Source organism: Panthera onca, chromosome B1 (assembly GCF_046562875.1).
Source record: "Panthera onca isolate mPanOnc1 chromosome B1, mPanOnc1 haplotype 2, whole genome shotgun sequence".
NCBI lineage: Eukaryota > Metazoa > Chordata > Mammalia > Carnivora > Felidae > Panthera > Panthera onca.
This window is the reverse complement of record NC_138342.1, coordinates 169060720-169084811: the sequence shown is the minus strand read 5'-3', so window position 1 is coordinate 169084811 and position 24092 is coordinate 169060720. Positions and strand designations below refer to the sequence as shown.

General features: G+C 57.2%; 2 protein-coding genes across 3 annotated transcripts; both read left to right on the top strand.

The window, feature by feature from the left end:
- The first annotated feature begins 4304 nt into the window (after positions 1-4304).
- On the top strand, positions 4305-7416 carry HRURF (HR upstream open reading frame). Its single transcript, XM_060653332.3, has 2 exons — positions 4305-4704; positions 6929-7416. The coding sequence occupies exon 2, from the start codon at positions 7272-7274 to the stop codon at positions 7374-7376; it is 105 nt and encodes a 34-aa protein (XP_060509315.1). The 5' UTR covers positions 4305-4704; positions 6929-7271; the 3' UTR covers positions 7377-7416.
- Positions 7417-7424: 8 nt separating this feature from the next.
- On the top strand, positions 7425-23206 carry HR (HR lysine demethylase and nuclear receptor corepressor). Of its 2 annotated transcripts, none has more exons than XM_060653329.3 (19): positions 7425-7553; positions 8856-9506; positions 10238-11024; positions 12675-12828; positions 12908-13092; positions 14517-14684; positions 15460-15549; positions 15726-15841; positions 16644-16725; positions 17066-17229; positions 17347-17583; positions 17796-17961; positions 18153-18222; positions 18412-18542; positions 18662-18781; positions 18881-18996; positions 20994-21158; positions 21591-21719; positions 21874-23206. In XM_060653329.3, the coding sequence occupies exons 2-19, from the start codon at positions 8895-8897 to the stop codon at positions 21934-21936; spliced, it is 3555 nt and encodes a 1184-aa protein (XP_060509312.3). In that variant the 5' UTR covers positions 7425-7553; positions 8856-8894; the 3' UTR covers positions 21937-23206. The 2 variants fall into 2 exon arrangements, with proteins under 2 accessions (XP_060509312.3, XP_060509310.3); XM_060653327.3 differs by having other exon boundaries at positions 7426-7553; positions 14520-14684.
- Positions 23207-24092: the final 886 nt, after the last annotated feature.

Here is a 24092-nt window from a genome sequence, read left to right as displayed (position 1 = left end):
TCAAAGTACTTGACAGTCTCCTCCAAGGCCTGTGTGTGTGTGTGTGTGTGTGTGTGTGTGTGTGTGTGTGTCCTGGTTGTATGTTTTATGTTGGTGAATGAGGTCAGGTTTATGCAAGTTTTGGTAAATAAATACATAAAAGTGGTCTGTTTGTCCTGGTTTGTACTCCTGGTCCTCATAGCACATATTATTAAACAGCCTTCTACAGGCCAGTCCAGGCCTAGGATGGAGGCTCAAGGGACAGACAGACTGCCAGAGGGGCCCAGTCTAATGGGGGAGGTAGCCATTGACATATAGTTGTAATGGGTCAAGTACTGTCACAGGAAATTCTTGGAGACCTCTGAGAACATAGATGGGGGACAGAGGGAGTAGGTGAACAGCCCTAAGAGGGGTCAGAGTCTAAGAAGACTGCAATCAGGAGATGGGGTTAGATCTTGATGAGAAGTAGAAGCCAGTGGGAACAGAGGTGTGGAGGGAGCTTGGGCAGCACAATAATCCCATGGGGACTAGCTGGAGCTGTAAACAGACAAGGCCAGGGGAGGCCAACTTCCTCCATGGGCCTGAGGTGGTCTCTAGGCAGCTCTGGGGACATTGAGTTCCTGTAAACACCCAGGATAATGCAGAGAACATTGCACCTCTTTGGAGTGGCCGTGAGAGGGCAGCAGTTGCCAAGGTCTGGGCTGCCCCTAGCTTCCAGGTCAAGGAGGGCGGGGTTGGGAGGCTGGCCAGAGCCCTGCCCTACAGGGGCCTGGCCGCTGGCTGGCTGGCTGGCTGGCTGGCTAGCTGGCTGGAGAGACGATGCAGAATTCTGGCCTGGCCTCCAATGGCTCTTTCTGCTGTTCCTTCCTGTTGTTTGTGGTCATTGGTCCTGTCTGCCCCCTTCACGGAGTCTCCCCTGTCCTGAGACCCAGGCTTTTTGCCAGAGCTCGCTCTACTCCATCCCCTCCTCTAATCCCTGGGGCAGTCAGTGCTGGCTTTGCCCTCTCTTGCTCCTGCTCCTAGGTACTGGTCTCACTACGGTGTCCCAGGGCTGCTCCCCTTGCCCACCCCATGCCTGTTCTTCCTTCCCACTTTTGATTAAGCAAAGAGGTGGGTGGGAAGAAGGGAAATGGTGTGGTAACCCGGAGTGACCTGAGGAGTGTGGATTAACTCTTGGTGTGGGGATTATCCAGGTTTTATTTGGGGAAGGCACTTAATCGGTCGGGGTGGTTTAGCTCCTCACGTATTGGTGTTCAATGACTTCCTATGTAGGCATTCCCTTGCATCATGGTGTTGCCTCATTTCTTCATTTCTTCATTCAGAAAGTCTGTTGAGCATCTATCGGGTACCAGGCGTGTTTCCAAATACTCAGAATGCAGTCTAGGAATGGCTAGCACCTAGAATGTGACTCCCCAGCAGGTGCTGCTCTAAGCCCCTAACACATTCACTTGATCTTCATGACAATCTCCTGAGGTAGGTACTATTATTATGACATCCATTTTACAAATAGGAAAACAAGGCACTGAGAGGGCAAGTGATTTGCCTGAGGTTACACAGCTAATAAGTGGCAGAATTAGGCTTTGAACCAGGCAGTCTGGCTCCAGAGTCAGTCCGCTTAACCACTGTGCAGGACTAAAGTAAATGAGGCAAGAAGAAGGAGGTAAGCGTGTAGCAAACATGTAGCTGTGTGTGTAGTTGTGTGCCTGTCCTTGTGCTGGCCATTTTATAGGGATGATCTCCTTGAATCCTCCTGACGAGCCTGAAGGGAGGGGTTAGATCCATTTCACAGATGAAAAAACAGAGACTTGGAGAAGTGAAGCAACTTGTCCCCAGTCATGGCTGCCTGTGGGTGGTGTCCCTGTTTCCTGAGGCAAGCTTGCCCAGAAGTTGCTGCGGTAGACGTGGAATGGCAGGATCCACACTCCCGAACTGGGGGAAGCAAACAGGAATGTGTGGTGAACCGGCAAATGACACAAAAACTCCGAGGAAGGGGAAGGCCTGAAGTTAAAGGGTGTTGAGGGAGCTTTCATGGGAGCTGGAGCTTCACCTGCCCTCATTCCTAGGATGCGCTTTGAGTGGGGAGCAGGGTCTTTTGGGCCCCTAGGCTGAAATGGTGACACTTTCTCAGGCCCAAGATCTCCACCTCCACCCCCCTCCCCGCCAGCCTCTTTGCTAGCCTGGCTGCTCTGCAGCTCCTGCCTTTTCTGACTCCAGAGCACTCAAGTTCATCTGTGCATCCACATCAGCCTCCAGGCCTTTGCTCCAGCTGTATGACTCTCCTGCCCTCTGAACAGTCGTTCTTTCCTGGCCCCCCATAGCCTTCCTTAGAGACCTGCTTTCTCCCAGAAGCCTTCCCTGACTTGCCAACTCCTCTTCAAGCTACTAAAGCTCCTGATCTCTGGCTGGCTCACCAGTCTTGGGCTCACAGTGGGCTGCGTGGGTGTGCCAGTCCCCAGCTGGCCTCCCTTAAACCTGATTTGCTTTGTAATCCCCACCTCATCCAACCGGACTGCCTCATACCTCCATGCTGTTCCCCCTGACATGATCTTCCCCCTCTACTCAACTCTCTGTCCTCCTCCTATGTGCCCTGTGAACCTCACTCAGACACCACCTATCCCAGGAAGCCCTCTGTGAGCACGCCCCCCTGCCTCCTTAGAGTTGACTGGTCATCCAGACCACACCATAGCTATTCTTACACGAACCTCTCTGTTTTTGCCTTGAGCACATCCTATTTTCTCCCCCAATTCATTGTGACTTCATAAAGAACAGACTTGCAACTTATTCACTTTTGTATCCAGCCTGGAATAAGTGGTGGTTAAGCCAAAGTGAAATGTCGTCGTATGTGTGTGGCTCAGTGAAGGCCCACTTATTCTCTGACTTGTGAGCTCCAGCATCACTTCCTCCGTGAAGCTTCCCCCCACTTCCCCAGGGTGGGACTAAGAGCACCTCGTACTCATTTGTTAATATGCCGACTCCAACAGTCACCCCACAGTGCCCAGCACAGGGCCTGACATGTAAGAGGCCCCAGTGAATGTTTGCTGGTAAAAGAACAAAGGCACTAAGTGAGTATAAGCTCCTTGAGGGCAGGGATGGCCTATGCTTTCATCTTTGTGCACTGTACCTCCTTGTGCCCATCACAGAACCTTGAAAATGCCAGGGTCTCTACAACACACACATTTGCCAAATCGCTGCTGCTGCAGTTATACGGGTTCCAAGACATCCTGAGGCCAGAGGGGAAGGGGTAAAGAGAATTCCAAGTTCTGGGGCATTTCTGGCCAAGCATACATGTGATCCTGAGACTAGAGCCTTGGGTGTGGGCTGGGCTTCCCTCAGAGCCTGATCTGTCCCTCTGACAATCACTGAGACGTCTGCCTTCTTCGACACTGCCTCCCTCTGCATGGGGGGCCTGGCCCTAGGGCCCCCTAAGCTCTGGCCTGCCCATAGCCCTCAACCTCCTATTATCCACTAGTATGCCCAGGTAGGATCAAGGCTGGACTTCTGCTGCAATTGACTTAGGGCACAGATGTGCTGGGCTCCATGCTGGGCACCCAGTAGGGAGATGAGACAACCTAGGCCAGCCCCCTTGCAAGAACATACCTCTGCTTGGCCCCGGTACTAGTCCCACTCGGTTTGTGCCCAGGGCTTACTCTCCGGCTTCTCAGTCCACCTTGCCTGCTCGAGGGTCTCCTCCATTGCCTCCCAGTTGCCAGGTGCGTGTGGTCCTGAATTCCTGGCCTCCTCTTTCCTGCCTCTGCACTGCCCCACCTTCTTTTGGACCTTAGACGGCTCCCCCTCTCCCTGCCTCTTCAGCCCCTCTCAGCCTGTGGCCCTTTCATGTCCTGGTCCCCCTTCCTGCCTCTGGCCTCCAGGTGCACTTGGCCCCCTGCTGTAGTCTTACCGCCACTCTTGGGCTGCAGATAGTTAACCTCTTGTTTCAACACGGCCCTGGCCCAAGCTGAGTTGGGGAGTCTGGGCTGGCACTGCCCCACCCATAAGGGGGTTGACAAGAGCACCCAGGCTCTTGCCCCTTGTCCCTGATAAACATCAGGGATAATGGCTGGGTAGGGGGCAGAAATGCCGGCAGGAGGATGATGCCTGCTGCTCAGGAAACCCTGGGGGCCAGAGCCTGGTTGCTAGGCAGAAGGTCTTGAGCCTGGGGCAGAATGAGGTAGCTTTCTCTACTAGGGTGGTTAGATGCAGGGAGGGGAGGGTGGGGGAGGGAGGATGGGGCACTGGGGAGGTGTGGGCTGAGAAGAGGAATTAGGTCAGGGATGTGGGTGGGTGGGCATGAGGGGAGGGGGCATCTACTGTAGAGCTTCCTCCTGGCTCCAAAAGCATTTCCACACTTCCCTTCCTCTCTCCCCCTCACCCCAGGTCCTGGGAGAATTCTCCCCGGTATTCCCCCTCCCCCATGCCCCCCCCCCCCGGTCCAGGCTTTGCCACAAGGGTGGGGGGCAGAGTGGGGGGAGGCCAGCCTCAGCTGTCTGAAGGATGGAGGGGCTGGGGAAGTAGGGCTAGGTGCCCAGACGGCCGCGTGTGTGGGAGGGGATGTCCTCAGATGCCCTCCACCCGGCAGTCCCCGCTCTGACGTGGGTGCCCCCCCCTCTCCCCGCCCGGATTAGTGGCAGCTTGGCCTGACTCTCCGGGGCTCCTTCCCCCGCCCCCGCCTGCTGCCCTCCCCTGGGCAGGGGGCTGTTCCACCCGAGGGGCACTGTGCTTGCCCAGGTAAGGGGCTCTGGGGACAGCGTGAGGGCAGCTGGCTCGTGAGTGCTGCTGTGCTTGTCAGCATGAATGTGTGTATCAGAGTGTGTGTGTGTATGTGTGTGTGTGCTCTTGAGGGCTCTATGTGAGCCTGGGGTGGGCCAGTACGCATCTGGGGGTGCTGGTCAGCTTGCCTTTGTCCACGAATTCAGCATTGTGTCCCCGCGTGTGTGGCTTTCCTTCTGTGTTTGTGTCTTTTGTGTGTCTCCTTAGATCTGCTCCGTCCTCAGGCACAGAATAGCCGGCTATAAGGGCTCTGTGGGCCGGTGGCATGGGCTGTGAAGCAAGATGGGGAGCTGGGTGAGGGTGGAAAGGGCCTTCTCCCCGCACCTCCCTATAACCCCCTCGGCATTTCAGGAACCTATTCTGAGAGTCCTGTTCTAGTCCAGAGACTGTGACCTAACAAGGCAGACAAGGCAACTGGGGGTGAGGTGGGGGGAGTTGTCTGTCATACTCCCCTGGGATAGTCCCCATCTCCTTTGGGATGACAGTGACAGGCCCTCAGCACCCAGGACAACCCAGAGTCCCACCCTGCCCTTCCCAGCCTCTTCTAGGCCCTAAGCTGAAGGGCCCAGACTTCTCCCCCCTAGACTCTCTGACAAGCTTTGGCTGCCAGAGGACACAGATGGGGGACCACAGGCACACCCCAGCCCCCCATCTGCATCGTGGAGCCAGCCTGGGGGAGGGTCTGAGGCTTGGGATCTTGGCATTGCAGTCTGCATTAGACCCTCCATGATCATATTCCTGGGCACACTCAGGTCCAGGCCACCCCTCAGGGGAGCTGGGGGAGGAAGGGAGTGTTAATAACTTAGTCATGTAAACAACCCCTACCAGCCTGCCCTGCCACAGAAGCGGCCTCTGGGGGGAGGTGGAGGGGCTGAGTGAATCTATGCCAACATGACCCAAGTCCTGCCCAGTGCCTCTTCAGGACTCCTCTTCTTAGGCCCCCTCCTCTTCTCCCCATCTGGGAAAAGGATTCCTGCCTTTGTCTCTTGGGAGGAAGGCTTGCTCCCAGCTCTTCATGGCTCCCCTCTCCAGGGATGTTAGTGTGACTTCGAACCAGGCTAGAGGCATCTGAGAGCTCATCCCTTGGTTGGGATGGGGGTGGGTGGGGTGGTGCTGCCTCTGTCCTAGGCCGGGTGAAGTCAGGCCAAGGACGGCTTCCATAGGGTGTCAGGGGAGCTGTGGGGTGAGAGGTGGGGGGGCCTGAGGGGAAGGGAAGCGCCCGTTGGGCGTGTGGGTTTCTATGTGTGTCTGAATCTGTCTGTGTGTGTTTGAATCTGTCTGTTTGTGTCTGTGCTCTGGAACCACCCCCGCAGAGGAGCCGGGATGCTTCCTCGGGTGGAGGGTGCCCTGCTTTCCCATTTCCTCTCCTCCTCTCTGCTCCCTCCCAGGAGCCACTCCCATGGGCTGCTCTCCAGTGCTGGGCCTGGAAGCACTAGGAACTGGGATAGGGCAGACCCCCGAACACCAGGCTGGAGCAGGTGTTGGGGCTCATGTGGTCCCACCTCCTCTCTGGACACTTGGTGAAACCTAGGCCCATAGAGCAGGGACAGACCAGAGCCTAGGTCTCCCGGAACTGCTAAGGCAGGACACGGGGCCTGCTACTGGGACTTGGAAGGGGGCTTTAGTCAAGAATGGTGAAGAGCAGCTTGGCCAGGTGAGGATGAGGTAGGGCAGACCTGGGCCGCGGGGGGTGTACCCATGTGCCAGAGCTGAAGGACCACAAGCAAGTGGTCCAGCAGGCACAGGGTCGGCTGGCGTGGGTCAGGAGCCCATCACTGACCCGTGAGAACCCGACTGCCCCTGCCAGCTCTGGCACTGCCCCCTCCCAGCCGCCCCGCCCTAGCACCCCGGGGGGCACCCCGCCCCACCATGGCCTGGTCCGGCCCCTCCCGCCCTTTGCTCCAGTTCCCGGGCTTGGCACCTATAGTGGGGGTGCTGCCCGCCTGCCAGGCTCCGGGGCCGGGCCCACGGGAGGGTGGGGCGGCTGGGAAGCTGGCACGCTGCCCCGGGGGAGCCTCTCTCGGCAGGCGCCCGGGTGCCGCGGGGGGGAGGGGGGAACAAAGGGCTCATTCTCCCCGTGCGCAGCCGGTGGCATCGCCGGGGCGTTGGCGGAAGCCCCCAGGGCCCGGGAGGGGGCAGGCCCAGGCGGGGCCGCCGAATCACGGGCTCCTGTTTCCCGCAGGGTGCTGGAGGAGGAAACCGGCGGAGCAGCTTCCCCACTCTCAGTTGCGCGTCTGGCGATGGCGATGAGAGGTCTTGCTGCGCTGTCCGCCGCGCTCTCCCTCCATTAGCCGCGCTGCGCCGTGCTGCGCCCTCTCTGGTGCCTCTCTCCTGGGACCCGGGATCGGGCCCCCCTTCCAGGCACGACCCCCTCCCCCGGCCCTTCGGCCTTTCCCCTGACTCGGCCGTTTCCGACCCGGGGCGCACGTTCCCCCCGGCCCGGCTCGCACTCTCCCTCCGGGGGCACCCGCTCCCTAGCCCCGGCCCGGCCCTCCCCGCGGCGCAGCACGGAGTCTCGGCGTCCCATGGCGCAACCCACGGCCTCGGCCCAGAAGCTGGTGCGGCCAATCCGCGCCGTGTGCCGCATCCTGCAAATCCCGGAATCCGACCCCTCTAACCTGCGGCCCTAGAGCGCCCCCGCCGCCCCGGGGGAAAGAGAACGCGAGCGCGCTGAGCAGAGAGCGGGAGAACGCGTCCTCGCTCGCCGGCCGGGAGGCCCCGGAGCCGGCCCATGGGGAGCGGGCGCCCGGCGCCGGCCACGACGACCGCCGCCGCCGCCCGCGCCGCGCCCGGCCTGCGAAGCCCAGGTAAGGGCCGAGAGGGGGCGCCAGGGGCGGGCCTTCAGGGGATACTCGTAGCGGGGCATTTCTGAGGCAAGCTTGGGCTGCACGCAGCGAGTGAGTTCCCTGTGCTTCTCCAGTGTGCTTCTCCGGGCTAGGCCACAGATCTAAAAGTTAGGATGCCAGACAGGGCTGGACTGCGACGGAGCGGTGGCCCCAGAAAACCCGAGCGACCTCTGCCAAGGCTCTCTGGGCTCCCTCACCTTTCTCCTGGGGGTTCATCCAGCCGGCAGAGGGGGCCGTGCTGGGAGAGCGCTGCGGCTCTGGTGCCACCTGTCATCCTGGTCCTTTGCATGCACGTTCAATTTTCCCTCCTTTGCCTCTCTCTGGGGCCCAGCCCGCTTTCCCCGCCTCCTTCCCTCCCCCTGCCAGGCTGCAGTTACCAGCGGCCGCCAACGGCCCTGGCACTGCCTGCTGGACTGGAGCGGCTTGACCCATCCCAGCTGAGTCCTCTTAATCCCCCTCTTCAGTGCTGGCTCACTCCTTCCCTTGGGGGCGGTGGTGAAGATCCCAGCCCCCAGCAGTTGCCCGGGGACTCTGCTTCAGAAGCCAAGAAACTGTACAGAGCTGGGAAGAGACACACTAGGGGCTGCCCAAGTGTAGGGAAAGATACCAGCCAGCAGCCCTGCCTGACAGCTCTCCCCAGTGACTCTGGCCTGCCCTGCCTTCACTTCCCACCCCTATAGGCTTGAGTAGGGCTGAGGGGTGGGTAGGCAAACAGTACCCCCAGATCCACAGACTGCAATGTGGGAAGAAGCCTCTGAGACTCCCAATTTCCAAGCCCTATTTTGCACAAGGGCACACTGACGTCCAGAGGAGTGATATGACTTGCCCAAGGTCATGCAGCAGGTGCTGAGTCAGGGGGCCAGGATCTTCTTGTCCCCTTGTGCAGCACCTCCCACCGAGCTCATCTTTTGGGTTCTTCCCCCTTGCCCTTCCCAATGGCTCGTGACCAGGGTCCAGGCTCAGCAATGCAAGGACATGTTATCTTAGAAATGGCAGTCTTTGCTGAGGGGCTCTGGCCCAGGTGGGTTGTCAAGTCCCAGGTATTTGGGCAAAGGGGTGACCTCCCCACACTTGAGCATCCCACCCAGGCAGGTCCTTCGAGTCGCATGTGGGCAGGCAGTGTGGAGTCTAGCTGTGGGTTGGCACTTGCCTTACTGGTTTGAGCTGCCTTGGTGCTGCCAGGGCGGTGCCTGCTCTGTAGCAGGTGGTAGGGTGCTTGGGGCACGTGCCTGAGAAACTCATGCTTTGTCGGTTATGCTCCAGGGATCCCCTCTTGGAGAGCCCCATGAGGGCTGGAGAGTAATGGAGAGTACGCCCAGCTTCCTGAAGGACGCCCCAGCCTGGGAGAAGATAGCCCCTGAGAATGGCATTGTGGGACAGGAGTCGGATACCCTGCCTCGAGATGGCCTGCGTCGTGGGGCACTGTGCCTGGGAGAGTCTGCCCCCTTCTGGAGGGGTGTCCTAAGCACCCCAGACTCTTGGCGTCCCCCTGGCTTTCCCCAGAGCCCCAAGGACACGCTCCCACTGGTGGAGGGAGAAGACCCCCGCAATGGGGAGAGGAAGGCCAGCTGGCTGGGCAGCAAAGAGGGTCTGCACTGGAAGGAGGCAATGCTTAACCACCCACTGGCACTCTGTGGCTCCGTGTGCCCGCCTCGCTATGGCCCCCTGATTCCTGAGCATAATGGTGGCCATCCCAAGAGTGACCCTGTGGCCTTCCGGCCCTTGCACTGCCCCTTCCTGCTGGAGACCAAGATCCTGGAGCAAGCTCCCTTCTGGATGCCCACCTGCTTGCCACCCTACCTAGTGTCCAGCCTGCCCCCAGAGCGTCCGTGTGACTGGCCCCTGGCCCCACACCCCTGGGTGTACTCAGGGGGACAGCCCAAAGTGCCCTCTGCCTTTGGCTTAGGCAGCAAGGTGAGTGATGGAGCAGAGAAGGTACCTGAGGCTCAGGCCACACGAGGTAGCTCAGTGATCCCTGAGCAGCCCTGCCAGGGCCACACAACTCTGCTCTTCCATTCTGATGACAAGATAAGACAGCACCCAAGTAGTCAGCTCAGAGTCAACCCCAAGCAATTCTTCTTCTGAGCAATTCCATCTCACAAAGCCTTCCTTGCCTTTGGGCCATTTCAGGGTTGACTCACCCATTGTCCACCCAGAACAAATCCCTGGGAACTGGGATCTCAGAATGTGTGGTCTCATCCTGGGGTTGTGGGGCAGACGAGGCTGTCTGTCTGGGAGTGGGACATGAGGGTGCCCCATGGCCTGTGTCTACGGCACCTCCCCCTGCCCCAGGCAACCCACCCACATGCCTAGGAATAAGATTTAAAATATTTTAAGACCAGCATGGTACTGGTCATCAAACAATCTCAATAGATTCTGGAGGCCCTTTGGGGGTGGCAAGCACTAACTTTTAGTTGCTGGATTTGTGCGGAGGTCTGAGAAATCCTGGGGGAAGGATCTGGGGTGGCCAGGGCAGTGGGGAGGCACTTAGGGAGCAGTGCCTATAAACCAGGCTTGAGTTCTTCAGTGTTTTCACAACCCTTGAGGCCACACAGGCGCACACCTGCTGGTTGTCGGTTCTGCTCGTCCTTTGAAGCACTGGGGATCAAAGTCAGCACTAGCTCCATCCCTTCTCCTCTCTTTAGGGCTTTTACCACAAGGATCCAAGTGTTCTCAGGCTGGCAAAGGAGCCATTGGCAACTGTGGAACCTGGGTTGCTGGGCTTAGCCCCTGGTGGGCGTCTCCAGAGAACTGGGGAAGTGGAACGTCCTTCATTCCATCAGAGAGACGGAGAGGCAGGAGTCAGCAGGCATCAGAATCTTTGCCCATTTCTCCTGGGACATCCAGATGCTGTTCCCCGGAACCCCTGGCCCACTTGTCCCCCAGGCCTGGTTCATACTCTTGGCAACGTCTGGGCTGTACCAGGGGGTGGGAGCCTTGGGTGCCAGCTGGGGCCATCAGCCACGCTGAGGTGCCCCTCTCCTGGGCTTCCTACCACGCAGGTGGGCTGTTGTTCGTCTCACCCACCTGCTAGAGATAGAGATCTTGGCCCTTGTGGGAAGTGCCAGGAGGGCCTGGAGGGGGGCACCATTGGGCCCAGTGAATCCAACGAGGAAGCAAACAAGACCTCTGGTCCCAGGGCCTGCCCACCCAGCCATCATACCAAGCTGAAGAAGACGTGGCTCACACGACACTCAGAGCAGTTCAGGTGTCCAGGTGGCTGCCCTGGCGATGAGGAGAACCCATCTGCCCACCTGCAGGCCCTCAAGAGGGCAAGCAGCCCTGAGGTCCAGGGGGCAGGTGGCAGCCCAGCTGCCAAGCGCCCACCCAACCCTTTCCCAGGCAGTGCGGGGCAGGGGGCCAGAGATTGGCAGATGCTCAACTCATCCTTTGGGAACAAAGTGGAGGCAGAACAGCATGATGACCACAGAGGTAAGTGTGCACGGGGCCCTGCTTGGGAGGGGGCAGCTGGGACTGGGGCTTTGTGGGGAAGTGGGGTCATTAGAGGTGTTTATGAGTGGATTGCACAAGTTGTCTGGTTTCCCACCGAAATGTGATAGTTCCCTGGGAGTTCATTAGCATCTACAGGCCAGAGCCTTCTAGAAAGTGGCTTCTTCTTCCCATCTGCCTCCTCCCAAGCTATGATGTGTTGGTGGCAATATAACAACATGGTTCAGAGCATGGGCTCTGGAGTCAGAGTGCCTGGGTCCTGACTTTGCTGACTGGTGCTATGTGACCTTGGGCTAGTTACTGCACCTCTCTGGGCCTCAGTTTGTTCATCTATAAGGTGGGGATAAAGACGGCATCTACCTCATAAAGGCTGCTGCAAAGATGAAATGATATCATTCACATAAAGGGCTTTGAAGAATTCCTGGCACTTTATTGAGTAAGGACTCAGTAAACATTTGTCCTCGTTTTTGTTTTTTTTTAATTATTTTTTTAATGTTTATTTTGAAAAGAGAGAGAGACAGAGTGTGAACCAGGGAAGGGCAGAGAGAGAGGGAGACACAGAATCCAAAGCAGGCTTCAGGCCCTGAGCTGTCAGCACAGAGCCCAATGCAAGGCTCGAACTCACAAGCCGAAGATCATGGCCTGAGCTTAAGTTGGAGGCTTAACCGACTGAGCCACCCAGGCGCCCTGCTAAACATTTGTCTTTGTGATTACTTGTGCCACTTAACCCTGTCTGGCAGATTATCCCTCCTGAAGGACCCCTTGTCCTGCCCCAGGAATAAACAACTACTCCCTTGGGCAATGGGATCATGGAAACTCAATTTGGACTCTGCCAGTATTAGGACTTTGGGCACATCCTGAACCCCTCTGTCATGCTGTGCTCTTCATGGAGGGAGCCGGCACTGATGGCCCATCACCTCAGTCTTGACCTCCAGGACTGCTGGACCTGGATCCCAACTCTCAATGGCCTTGCCTAAGCACCCCTGCACCTGGCGTGGGTCTGTCCACACTCTTGCAGGCCTCTGCCTGGGCTGGGAAGCAGTTGGCCCCCTCTCCCTTCTTGGGTTACTGCACCTGTGGCCTATGTTGAAACCCTCAGGCCTTCTCACCTTCCGGCGCCCTCCGTCCCATGCCGGGATTGTCTCCTCAGGCTGACACGACGCCAGAGGTATTGCTAAGCCCACGGCGCAGCAATCCAAAAGTCTACACTGACTGAGGGACGCCTGGCTGGCTCAGTCGGTAAAGCACGTGGCTCTTGATCTCAGGGTTGTGAGTTCAAGCCCCACACTGGGGCAGAGCTTACTTTAAAAAAAAAAAAGATATAACAAAGTCCACACTGACTGGATCTTGAACTTGGGGCAGGATAATCATCCCACCTGCTCCAACCTTGGGCCCAGCACAGTAGACCCCTCCTCTCAGCCATCTGCCCGTGTCATTCTCAGACTCCCTGCCCAGCCTTTTTTTGTGAAGTTTCTGGCTGCCTGGTTCACTTTCACTAGCTCCAAATCAGGCTTAGTAGACTAGGGCCTAGGGGCTGTGCTGGCTCTGTATGTGGGTGGGCTGAGTGCTAAGGCACGGCCCAGGGTTCACATAAGCCCAGCAAGTCCCTGACCAGCTTCATTGTCTCCTCAGGACCCCAAGATGGTAGGGCCAGCAGCCTCCAGGACCCAGGGCTTCAGGATACACCTTGTTCGGCTCCTCTGGCATGCGTGGCTCAGTGCCAAAGCTGTACCCATGCAGCTGGAGAGGTGGGAGGGCTGGCCTGCCACTCCCGGCAAGTGCTGAGGTGAGCCTGTTGCCCCGGTGTGCCCCCAGCATCTTCCCAGTGGGGGCTCCCTCCTTACCTTCCTGTGCCCTGTCTTCAGATTGCCTCCGGAAGGGGAGCAGCATCAGGAGGAAGACTTAGCAGTCAGCTCTGAGGGAGGAGGGTCTGGCCCTGAGGCCCAGCTCAGCAAGGGCCTTGCCAAGCATCTGCTAAGTGGTTTGGGGGATCGACTATGCCGTCTGCTGCGGAGGGAGCGTGAAGCCCTGGCCTGGGCGCAGCGGGAAGGTGAGCAGGACCCGTGGGGCAGCCAGAAGCCCGAGAGGGCTGGATCCTGCGGTCACTGTGCTTTTACAAGGAGCAGGAGGTCTGCAGAGTGTGGGCCCCTTCCTCCCCTTAACGCTGTCTGTCCTGATAACGGCTCAAGGAGAGCTCCTGCACTGCTTTGCCCTTATTCTTAGCTTAGGCTTCTAGTTAACATGAGTTCTGAAGTTTCTGGCCTGGGTGAGGGATGTTGGGAGGGTGTGAAACCCGGTCCAGTCCAGCTGCCTACGAGCTTCTGGGTTTGTTGGGGGAACAAGACTGAGAGCCAGGTATATGTATGAACTCTGGAAGGTGAGGGCCCTCCCTGCGTTTCGAGGCTAATGGGCCCTAAGAAAGCTAGTAGGGTCTGGGCTGATGTGAAGAGACCGGTGGGGAGCCAGACATTCCGTGGGTCCCCCTGGCTTCAGGCTCTCCCTCCTGCTCCCTCTCACAACACTGCATGTGCATTTGAAAATGTGTGCACACACCTGCAGCAAGGTCACAAGCTGGCTCCCTCCTGTCCCAGAAAGTTCAGCTCCCTCCCCCTTTCCTCAGCCCATCTAGCCTGCCACTCCCTCAGCCTGGATTCCCAGCACTCCACATCAGCCAGCAGCCTGTCCTCCTCGGCTCACCCCAGCTTGCCCAGCCCCTCAGGCCTTGGCACTTTCTGTTCCTTCTGTCTGGAATGGCCTTCTCCTCCCTTTCTCCCTGATGAATGAACACTTACTCATCACTCTAGGGGCGCATTTTGTGAAGCTGCCCCCACCATCCCTACCCTCGTCTTTCTATCCCTTTCTCCTACTCCAGGGCCCACCCCGTGGTGCTGTGGTCATTGCCCCGTCTATGGGCCCATCTCCCCTCTTGGAATGTGAGCTCTAGGAGGGCATCTCTGAGCCCTGACCAGCTCTGAGTCCCCAGCGCTCAGCCCCACACAGGACAAGGTGTCTGTTGCATGAGTAAATGAGCGTGTGCTCACTGGCGTCCTTCCACCTACTGCGGAGGGCTTAGTCAGAAACCCCAGGCCAGGGAAGGAGTGGCCGCCTAAGGTTTCCTCTTCTGGTGTACAGAGTCTCCTGCAAGAACGCCACGTCCGGAGGGAGGGAGGTGGGTGAAGGAATGTGTTGGAAATGATGTGGATTGGTAATTCAGGACTGATGGGGGAATCCTTGGGGCAGGAATTGGGGAGGTGAGGCCTGCACTCTCCCTGGGAGGGTTTTCTGGAGACGTGCTGTGGGGAATTTCTTTACAGAGGCTGTCGAGTAGGTGGGGTTGTCTGCAAGGGGCCTGTCTCCCTTCCAGGGTGGCCCCACAGTGGAAGCTGCTCCTGCTCTTCTCCATCCCTGCCTGGAGGTCCTCAAAAGGGACCTATGGCTTGAGCCTCCTCTGACCCTGTTCTCTCCCGTGGTAAGCAGGCCAGGGGCCAACCAGGACAGAGGACAACCCAGGCATTCCACTCTGCTGCAGCAGCTGCCATCGTGGACTCTTCAACACCCACTGGAAATGCCCCCACTGCAGCCACCGGCTGTGTGTGGCCTGTGGTCGCATGGCAGGTGCTAGGAGGGCCAGGGACAAAGCAGGTAGGAAAGGAGCTGGGGGCTGAGGGTGGGAGGGCAGAGACAGGGGCCTCCAAGGGCTGCTCTAAGGTGTGTGGCCATTTCTTGGCTGCCTCTCCTCAAGAAAGCCTCCCTCCCCAGCCCCAGCCTCAGCCACCATGGCTCAATGCCCCTTAGAGCAGACTTTTCCCTCTCCCCAGATCAGAGGGCCACGCCTGTGTCCTTGCCCACCCTTAAGAGAAGTCGAGTGCCTACTCTATGCCTCCCAATTTGCTCAGCTTGCATCTTTTTAAACCTTACAACATTGTGAGGTGGGTATTATTGCCTCAACTTTCCAGATAAGAAAAACTCAGAGAGGTTAAGTGACTTGTTCAAGGTCACACAGCTAGTAAGTGTTAGGTCCAGGATGCAGACTTGCGTCTTCTAATCCCAAGTCTTACTCTTTTCATGGTTCTCAGCTTTTTCTCCCTTGGCTCCACTCAGTCACCTGAGGACTTAAAATTTCCCAGTGTTCCAATAGAGATAGCCAAAAGGAGGTGCAGGGTCAGAAATGTTTCAGAACACCGTATTCTATGTGATCATCTTGGAGTCTGGCAATGCATATCAGCATTTTAAAGGCTCTGCATTCTGCAAGCAAAGGATCCTATGTCACTCTTGAACCCAAGTTTCCTAGAAAGCCCATGTTTTATGGATTGTCAAGCCCCTTGATTTAGATATCATGCCCTTGTCCTTCTTCCCTGTCTTTAAGCTGTGGTTACTTTGGTTTCCTGACCTGCACCTTCTCTCTTCCTACCCACAGGCTCTCAGGAGCAGTCCACAGAGGAGTGTCCTCAAGAGGCTGGGCACAGTGCCAGTTCCCTGATGCTCACCCAGTTCATCTCCAGCCAAGGTAAGCCATCTTGGAGAAATGGGGTGTGCAGAGGGCGGGTCCTGGGGAGAGCAGCTTTCTGTGTGGATGTGCCTCAGCCTAATCCCATGCCCTCTTGCTTGGTGAGGCCAAGCAGGACAGGGACAGCCTCCTGTCCACACTCACCACCAAACTCTATCTCCCTTCCCCACTCACAGCTCTGGCAGAATTGAGCACCGCCATGCACCAGGTTTGGGTCAAGTTTGACATCCGGGGGCACTGCCCCTGCCAAGCTGATGCCCGGGTGTGGGCCGCTGGGGATGAGGGCCAGCAGGTAAGAAGCAGGGCATGGGACAGGTGCCAGCACTAGCTGGTTGGTCCCAGGATTGGGCAGTGTGTTTGGAAGTTACTGACCTTGGCAGGGTTTGGCCCGTATCTTTTGATGGGACTGAAGGATATGGAAGCTGGGTAAAATCAAGCTACTTCTCACCTTCCTCTGGGGATTGGGATCCATGGATTGAGCTCTAGCACCTGTCCCACCTCCCTCGCTCCTGCTCAGAGCTCCTATCCACCTTGTGCGTGTTACAGCTTAGCGTTTGCTGGCGGGTCCTGTCTCTCCACTCAGCAGGCATGGACTCCTGAAGGTGGAGTTTGGACCTACCTTCCCTGTGTGCCTTGCGCTTAACACATAGCAGGCACTCAGTATGCATTTTACAAAATTTTATAAAGTTCATGCTTTTATTATAAAAATCATTCATTCAAGAAATGGCTTATTGAATGCATTTCGTGTGCCAGACAGTGTTACATACCCATGATGAAAACTACAAGCAAGTAATAGGAAGAAAACAACAGTAGCCCTATAATGCCACCCTTATCATTGTGACATATTTCTTTCCAGGCACTTGCCTGTATATTCAGTCTGTTTTTGTGTATCTTAGATCAGACTGTGTGTGGCATTCCGTAAGCAACTGTTTCCCACCTAATGTTATATCACATAATACTTTGCTCCTTGTAAACACAGTTTTAGGATTTATAAGAGTCTGTTGTTAATACTTGTGGGTTGGGTTGGACTGAGCTGTGTTTGCCATTTTTAAATCTCTGGTTGGATTGGGGGGGTTGGTGGATGGGTTTAACAGAAGGAGCCGACAGAGAAAACTCCCCCAATTCCACAATCTTCTTGCAACGGGGATGCTGACAGGACCAAGGACATCAAGGAAGGTGAGCAGCCCCCCTGGCCCTCGCTCACACTGTGCATGGGGAGGCTGGGCCAGGGCTGGCATCCCCAGGACAGATCGGAATTGCTTTAGCCAGCACACCCCTCCCCCCCCGCCCTGCCCCCAATAATCTTCCTCACTTTTCTCAAGTCATTCCAGATGAAATAAATCTAAATACAATCTAGGACAAGTCTCCCCACACCTGTCCAGTCAGAACCCCACTGTGAGCCCCTCCTTTGGAGAGGCAGCGGGAGACAGACTTGGCCAAGAGATGAGGGCAGACCCTATGGGCAGTGGAGCCTCGAAGGGAAGGGGAAGCCTCTCACCATTTTCCTCCCTGCCAGAGACCCCCGACTCCACGGAGACCCCAGCAGAGGACCGTGCCAGCCGAGGGCCCCTGCCTTGTCCCTCTCTCTGTGAACTGCTGGCTTCCACTGCTGTCAAACTCTGCCTGGGGCACGAGAGGATACACATGGCCTTTGCCCCAGTCACTCCTGCCCTGCCCAGCGTGAGCGAGGGCACAGAGGGAGGCCTGGGGGCCCGGGGACAGAGGCTGGGCTGGCCCTCCCTGTGGGGTAAGGCAGGTCCTGAGCTGTTCTGCTCCTCCATCCCTCCCTTCACACAGGACGACCGCATCACCAACATCCTGGACAGCATCATCGCACAGGTGGTAGAACGGAAGATCCAGGAGAAAGCCCTGGGGCCGGGGCTGCGGGCTGGGCCAGGCCTACGCAAAGGCCTGGGCCTACCCCTCTCGCCAGTGCGGCCACGGCTGCCTCCTCCCGGAGCTTTGCTGTGGCTGCAGGAGCCCAGACCTCAGCGAGGCTTCCACCTCTTCCAGGAGCACTGGAGGCAGGGCCAGGTGAGGCTCCTCACCTCCCAGCTCCCCATTCTCATGGCCTTGGTCACCCTCAGGGCCTCAGGGTCACCATCAGGTAGACCTGGTCCATCACACAGAAGGGGCAGCGGGGTTGGTCCCCACACTGGTCTGGTGTCCCTCACAACATGCTCTGGCCTGGCCAAGTTGGGTGCCTGTCCATTCTCCCTACATCCCTCTTCCTTTCCTCCCTACAGCCCGTGTTGGTGTCAGGGATTCAGAGGACACTGCAAGGCAACCTGTGGGAGACGGAAGCTCTTGGAGCACTTGGAGGCCAAGTGCAGGCACTGACCCCCCTTGGACCTCCCCAGCCCATAAGCCTCCACAGTGCAACGTTCTGGGAGGGATTCTCCAGGCCTGAAAGTAAGTGTCCCTGATGTGGGGTATGGGGAGCTGGGAGACTGAGCCAGGGGGCAGCGAAGTCCCATGGTGACCCTGGGGGGCAGCTGGAAGCAGAGCCCAGGGCAGAAACTAGACTGTCTTGCTGCCAGGGGGCCGGGGTCCTCTGGACAAAGAGGTTCCTCCCCCGGCAAATGGCATGTCTCCTCCTCTAGTTCGCCCAAAGTCAGATGAGGGCTCCGTCCTCCTGCTGCACAGAGCTCTGGGGGACGAGGACACCAGCAGGTGTGTATAGTACCAAGGGCTGGCCCCACTTGCCGAGGCTCTGCCCAGCCCCTTGCTGTCACTTCTCCTTCTTCACCCCCCACCTCAGTGTTCCCTGCTTGCCTCTGGGAGTGACCCCACTAGTGGTGGGCTTTGAGGGGATCTGGGTGCCTGGGTTGAACCTGCTGGGTATGACCCTGCCCCCTTCAGGATGGAGAACCTGGCTGCCAGCCTGCCACTCCCAGAGTACTGTGCCCACCATGGGAAACTCAACCTGGCTTCCTACCTCCCACCTGGTCCTGCCCTGCGTCCACTGGAGCCCCAGCTGTGGGCAGCATATGGTGAGTGCTACTCCACCCTGCCCAGCCCCTGAGCCCATTCCTGTTACCTCTGGGCCCATGTGTGTCTGTGCCAAAGTCCTGGAGCCCGTGCCCAGCTGTCCCTTTTCTGCCTCCATCAGGTGTGAGCCCACACCGTGGGCACCTGGGAACCAAGAACCTCTGTGTGGAGGTGGCTGACCTGGTCAGTGTCCTGGTACGTGCTGAGGCCCCACTGCCTACCTGGCACCGGGCACAGAAAGGTGGGTCCTGGGCCAGAAGCAGGGGTGGGGACAATCTGCAGATTTCAGCGTGCTGTTTCTGCCTACCCTGGGCCCTCCTGAGCTGTTTTTCTTCCACAGACTTCCTCTCAGGCCTGGACGGGGAGGGGCTCTGGTCTCCAGGCAGCCAGGTCAGCACCGTGTGGCACGTGTTCCGGGCACAGGATGCCCAACGCATCCGCCGCTTTCTCCAGATGGTGAGGAAGGAGCTGGGAGCCCTCCTCTTCCCCTGCGCTGCCCTCATGCTCCCTGGGAGTGGGGGTTCCCAGCCCAGGAAGCCCTCCCTGTTGTGTGTGTCCCATGTGCTCACTCTCCCTGCCCCCTAGGTGAGCTGGACAGCCTTGACTCCCACAGACAGGTACAGAGAAGGCAGACTGGGACCTTATGAGTTGTGTGCTGGGGCACGCAGAGAGCAGGGGCTGAGGAGGGACCTTATGATGAAATGAGAGCAGGAGCCATCACAGGCTAGGCACTGTGTAAGAGCCTTGGGTACATTATCTCGGTTAGTCGTCATAACCACTCTGTGTGGCAGGCACTGCTGCTTTCCCATTTTGCAGATGAGGAAACTGAGGCTGAGTGGTAGAGTGGAGACCTGAGCTTATGGCTATTCCCACCTCAGGTCACTACACTGCTCCTCCTGGGAGCAGGCAGCATCCCCTGCATAGGCTGGGGGTGGAGGGGAGCCTGGCAGAGGGCAAAGGGAAGCCCATCTGAGATGTCCTCCTGCTTCTCCCCTGTCCATTATCTACACCTTATGAGGAGGTGCTCTTTGGGGTGCTAGCACTTGAAGGCTGAGGGAGACAGCATGGTAGGTAGAGGGACAGACTGGACAGGATGAGGAGCAGTGAAGGAGAAAATGAGCAGGGGGCAGGAAGCTCCAGGGGGTGGAAGGCGGTGGAAGGCTAGTGTTAAGGGTAGGACAGGCACAGCAGTTCCAAAGGCCAGCTGAACTCTGATTGTCCTGGGAAAAAGACGTCCACCAAGTGTCACCCCTGCTAAGGCACACACATACTTATACACAGACATGCAGGTGTTAAACTTGCTGTCCACCACCACCCTCCTGCCCACAGGCATATGTATCTGCAGACACATCGACAAACACACACAGATCTGTAGATGTACACACAGATGCTAGAACACACAGAGGGAGCAGACAGAAGCACACCTTCATACATAGACAGCCTCATCTAGTCTGGGTGTGGTGCCTCTAGGCAGTCTCATATGGCCAAACCTGATGATTCATGGAGAAGGTTTGAGGGGCATATTCTCACTGGGTGGCCTGGGAAACACTGATCGAACTCCAGGATGCACTCAGAGGGCAAAAGAGCCTGGGCACCTGCCTGGGGCTACCTAGGGTCCAGCCTAACACACCAGCCTCCCCTTTCCCCATGGCCCAGTCTTGGAAGCCTGAGTCCTAAGTCCAGGGACAATTGCTGAGGTCCTACTGAAGGGGTGGATTTGTCCAGCAGCCAGTTGGGGCACGATGCTGGCATTTACCCCTACGGCTATTCCCTGGGCATCTACTTCTCTGTCCCCCGTGAATCCCTGTTTGCCCAAGGAGTTCCCCACTCTGGTTGGGCTGATGAAGGCCTACCCTCCCCATAGCCATGCCTGCTCCAGAGGCCTCAGCCCAGCAGGCAAGGCTGTACTTCCACTGGGCATCAGAACCTCTGTGTGGCCTTTGTTGCATCTAGGATCTTAGAAGAATCTGATAAATGCTTTAGATCATCTCATCTCAAGGATATACAGCTATCTAGTCACCTACAACTTAGCACACAATTCAGGACGTTCACAGGACTCCAAGTCAAGATCTCCTCATGTAGACAGTTTATGAGCTGGGATTATGCAGGGTATCTTTCTGGGTTTTCGAGAAAGGGGCCCAGGACCAGGGACACAGAGGCTACTGAAGGCATCTAGCCCCACGAAAGGTGGGGGTTTAGACTCCCAGCCTCAGAGCCTTAAACCTTTCCTCTAAGCTGTTTCCAGCCAAATCTCTGTTCTGCCAACCTAAGCAGCCCTAGCTTCTCACCACGCAGCCCCTTCTCTCACTCCTATGACCTCCCCTCCTTGCCCCGCAAGACTTGACCCCTTCAGCTCTTGGCCTTTGCGCCCTGACCTTTGGGAAGTCTGTGCCCCATCTGGCAGCCCTGTCCTTGTTTCCCCACCTTCCTCATTCTGCCTTCTCTTCTTTGAGGTGTGCCCGGCCGGAGCAGGCAACCTGGAGCCTGGCACCCCAGGCAGCTGCTACCTGGACGCAGGCCTGCGGCGGCGCCTACGGGAGGAGTGGGGCGTGAGCTGCTGGACCCTGCTGCAGGCCCCTGGAGAGGCCGTGCTGGTGCCTGCGGGGGCTCCCCACCAGGTGCTTCCCCAGCAAGCCAGGGGCTCTGCAGAGAGCTCACACTATGCGAAGCGCCAAGAGCAGACACCACAGTGATACAGCGTTCCCCGGCCTGCTCTGTCTTTGCCCCTCCCGATGCCCTGAGAGCTAGGCAGGGCAGAAAGTCACGCCCCATTGTAAGGAAGAGGAGAAGCTGAGTGGTCTTGAAGTCATCTAGCCCAACTGAGCTTCTTGTCCTCGGTTCCCCACCCTGCCTGTGCCACCTCTGGCATCCCCTGGGCATGGTTTTGGCCTTGCCCTTTGAGGTGCCTGGTGCTGGATCCAGGGCTTCTGCTCTCTGAGAGCTGGGTGGGGGTCATTATGGGAAGTAGACCTCAGGGACAAGAGGAGCAAGGGGAGGATGTGTGACCCCGAGTCTCCACTGACCCTCTGCCTACCTCCTGTCTGGCACAGGTACAGGGCCTAGTAAGCACAGTGAGTGTCACTCAGCACTTCCTGTCCCCGGAGACCTCTGCCCTCTCTGCTCAGCTCTGCCACCAGGGACCCAGCCTGCCCCCTGATCACCGCCTGCTTTATGCCCAGGTGAGTGTGACACTGGCCAGGAGGGCAGTTGGGGTGGCATAGCATATCTACTCTGTGCCAAGCAAGCAGCCAGCCTGGGCCTAGGAAGGGCATCCTCAGTGGGAAGAGCCCAGGAATGTGACTGTAAACACCTTGTCCTCTCTTTTTCTCCTAGATGGACTGGGCTGTGTTCCAAGCAGTGAAGGTGGCTGTGGGAACATTACAGGAGGCTAAATAGGGGTATCCCCAGTGTCTGGGGTAGGTTGGGGGGCAAATACTCAGTCCAGGCACAGCTTCAGCAGATAATGATGCTGGGAGACTTGGGGACTTTTGGTCAATCCCTCAAGCACCACTTTGGGCACAGACAGGGCACCCTGTTCCCCGCTCCAACCTAGGCCCTACAGCCAGCAACCACAGTGCTGTCGAAGCTCACACCTGCCCTTCGCAGGCTGGCACCTGCTGTCCCTGCATCCCTTGCCATGGTACCAGGCCCACACTGGGGGTGAATGACTCCCTTCAACCCTTGCCCCCTGAACCCAGGAGGCAAACAGCCCTTCCCTGGGACACCTCGGGAATCATTCTGGCTTAAGCAACACCTTCTGCTGCCTCATCCCCTGCTGTCCCACCCGTGCCCGTGCTCTGCTTACACCACCTGCATCTTCACTGGGCTCCCGGGTGGCCCTTCACACTGCAGGCATGCTGGACAAGGGGCCACTGAAATCCTGCCCTCTCGCCAGAGAACAGTGAGGTGTGGGGAGAGGGTGGCATCAGGACATTGCCCAGGCTTGGCTGGAGGGAATGATATGGGTGATGCCCTGTTCCTGCTCCCTCTTCTCACCTCCCTCCTTCATGATTTCCATTAAAGTCTGTTGTTCTGTGAATGCTGCTGGAGTGGTTGGCCCTGCTCCTGCAGGCCACATGGACTGGGGAGGGGTGGGGAGATAAGGAAGTGGAGTGGGGAAGGGGTGGGGGTGATGACAGGGACCTCAAACACCCCTGCCTACTCTTCTTCCTGGGGCCTGGATCCTTTTCCCACTGAGGAGCAGATGGAACGTTCCAGGGGTCTGCCCCTGAGGATGCTCCTGACAGCAGACGGTGGGCAAGGCACCCTGGGGTGCAGCAGCATGGCAGCTTTCCTGTGCGCACTGGCTGCAGAGATCTAGAGCCCCAACCCGCGGGCAAACTTCAGGCTACCCCAGCTCTCCTGTCTGCCCTGACCTGGAGCACTGGGAGTGCGGCCCAGGAGAGCCCTTGCCTAGCCATCTGCCCTCGGTGCCCGCGGCTGGCCCCAGGCCTGCTACCCGGGGACTGGCTTGCTGCCTGAGAGACAGTTGACAGGCCCCTCCCCGCCCCCAGGGCCCTCCGGGGTGGCTCGGCCTGCTCCGCTGCCCTTGTACATCTTAGCGCCAGCATACTCCAGCTCTTGTTATACCTAATTGTTCCTGCGGTGGTTCGGGGAGTGGGTTTTTTTGTTTTTTATGAAATAAAATTTTTTATTATAAATTTAATATACTTTCAGAACATTTAGAAAATAGGAAAAAGTCACTTGTAAGCTCATCTCCACTCACCCCGACCCAACCACTGTTAGCATTATTGGTGTATTTCCTTGTATTTTCTCTAAGGGTTTCATACATGATTGAATTGATGCGTTTTGTACTTGATTTTTCCTTTTAACACTGTGTTGTGGTCACTTTCTGTGTTGCTATGCAACCTTCATTTTAAATAGCTGCTTATATTCCCTTATGTGGCTTTGCTGTGGTTTACATAACCATCCTGCACCTAAAAAATTAGGTTTCTTCATTGTTTGCAAAGCAAGGTTATTTTCATTTTATCATGGGATAGAGAGAAAAGAAAAAATGGAAGCAATCCTACACTTTACTCTGCCACTGTTTTCATTTAATTGATCTCATTTAATCCCTTATCATGGTTTTGAGGTAGATATTATTTATTTATATTTTACAGAAGAGGAAAGAGGCAGGCTGGGGTTGAGTCACCCAAGGTCACGCAGCAATTTTAGTGGCAGGATTGGGATTTGAACCAAGCTTCCGGACTTGAGCCTCGTTTACATTAGTCTCGGCCCTTAATGGACTTTGCAGATGAGCTTGCTGTTCTGTCCTCCTTCCAACACACACACTTTACAGTTGATCATGTTCCAAGTGGCACTGCACGACCATCCTTACTTACACTTCACCTTATATAGCTGTGTCCTAATGTCACCCTAGAACCCCAAACATGGGGTCCTTACTGCGGGAAGACAGAGATAGCCTAGTCACCAGGCCTCTCTTTTCTGCACACCTCTCTGCTGCCTCCATCTCATGGCAGGTCACAGCACCCTCGAGGGCATATTGGATCTGACTCTTGCAAACAGCAGGTGGACCAAATGTTCTAGGACTG

Excerpts from the sequence above, each read along its gene's own strand:
- HR (XM_060653329.3), top strand. The coding sequence starts at position 8,895 with ATGGAGAGTACGCCCAGCTTCCTGAAGGACGCCCCAGCCTGGGAGAAG. Across the intron at positions 18,223-18,411 it reads GGGGACGAGGACACCAGCAG|GATGGAGAACCTGGCTGCCA; the intron begins GTGTGTATAGTA and ends TGCCCCCTTCAG. Across the intron at positions 21,720-21,873 it reads ACCGCCTGCTTTATGCCCAG|ATGGACTGGGCTGTGTTCCA; the intron begins GTGAGTGTGACA and ends TTTTTCTCCTAG.
- HRURF (XM_060653332.3), top strand. The coding sequence starts at position 7,272 with ATGGCGCAACCCACGGCCTCGGCCCAGAAGCTGGTGCGGCCAATCCGC.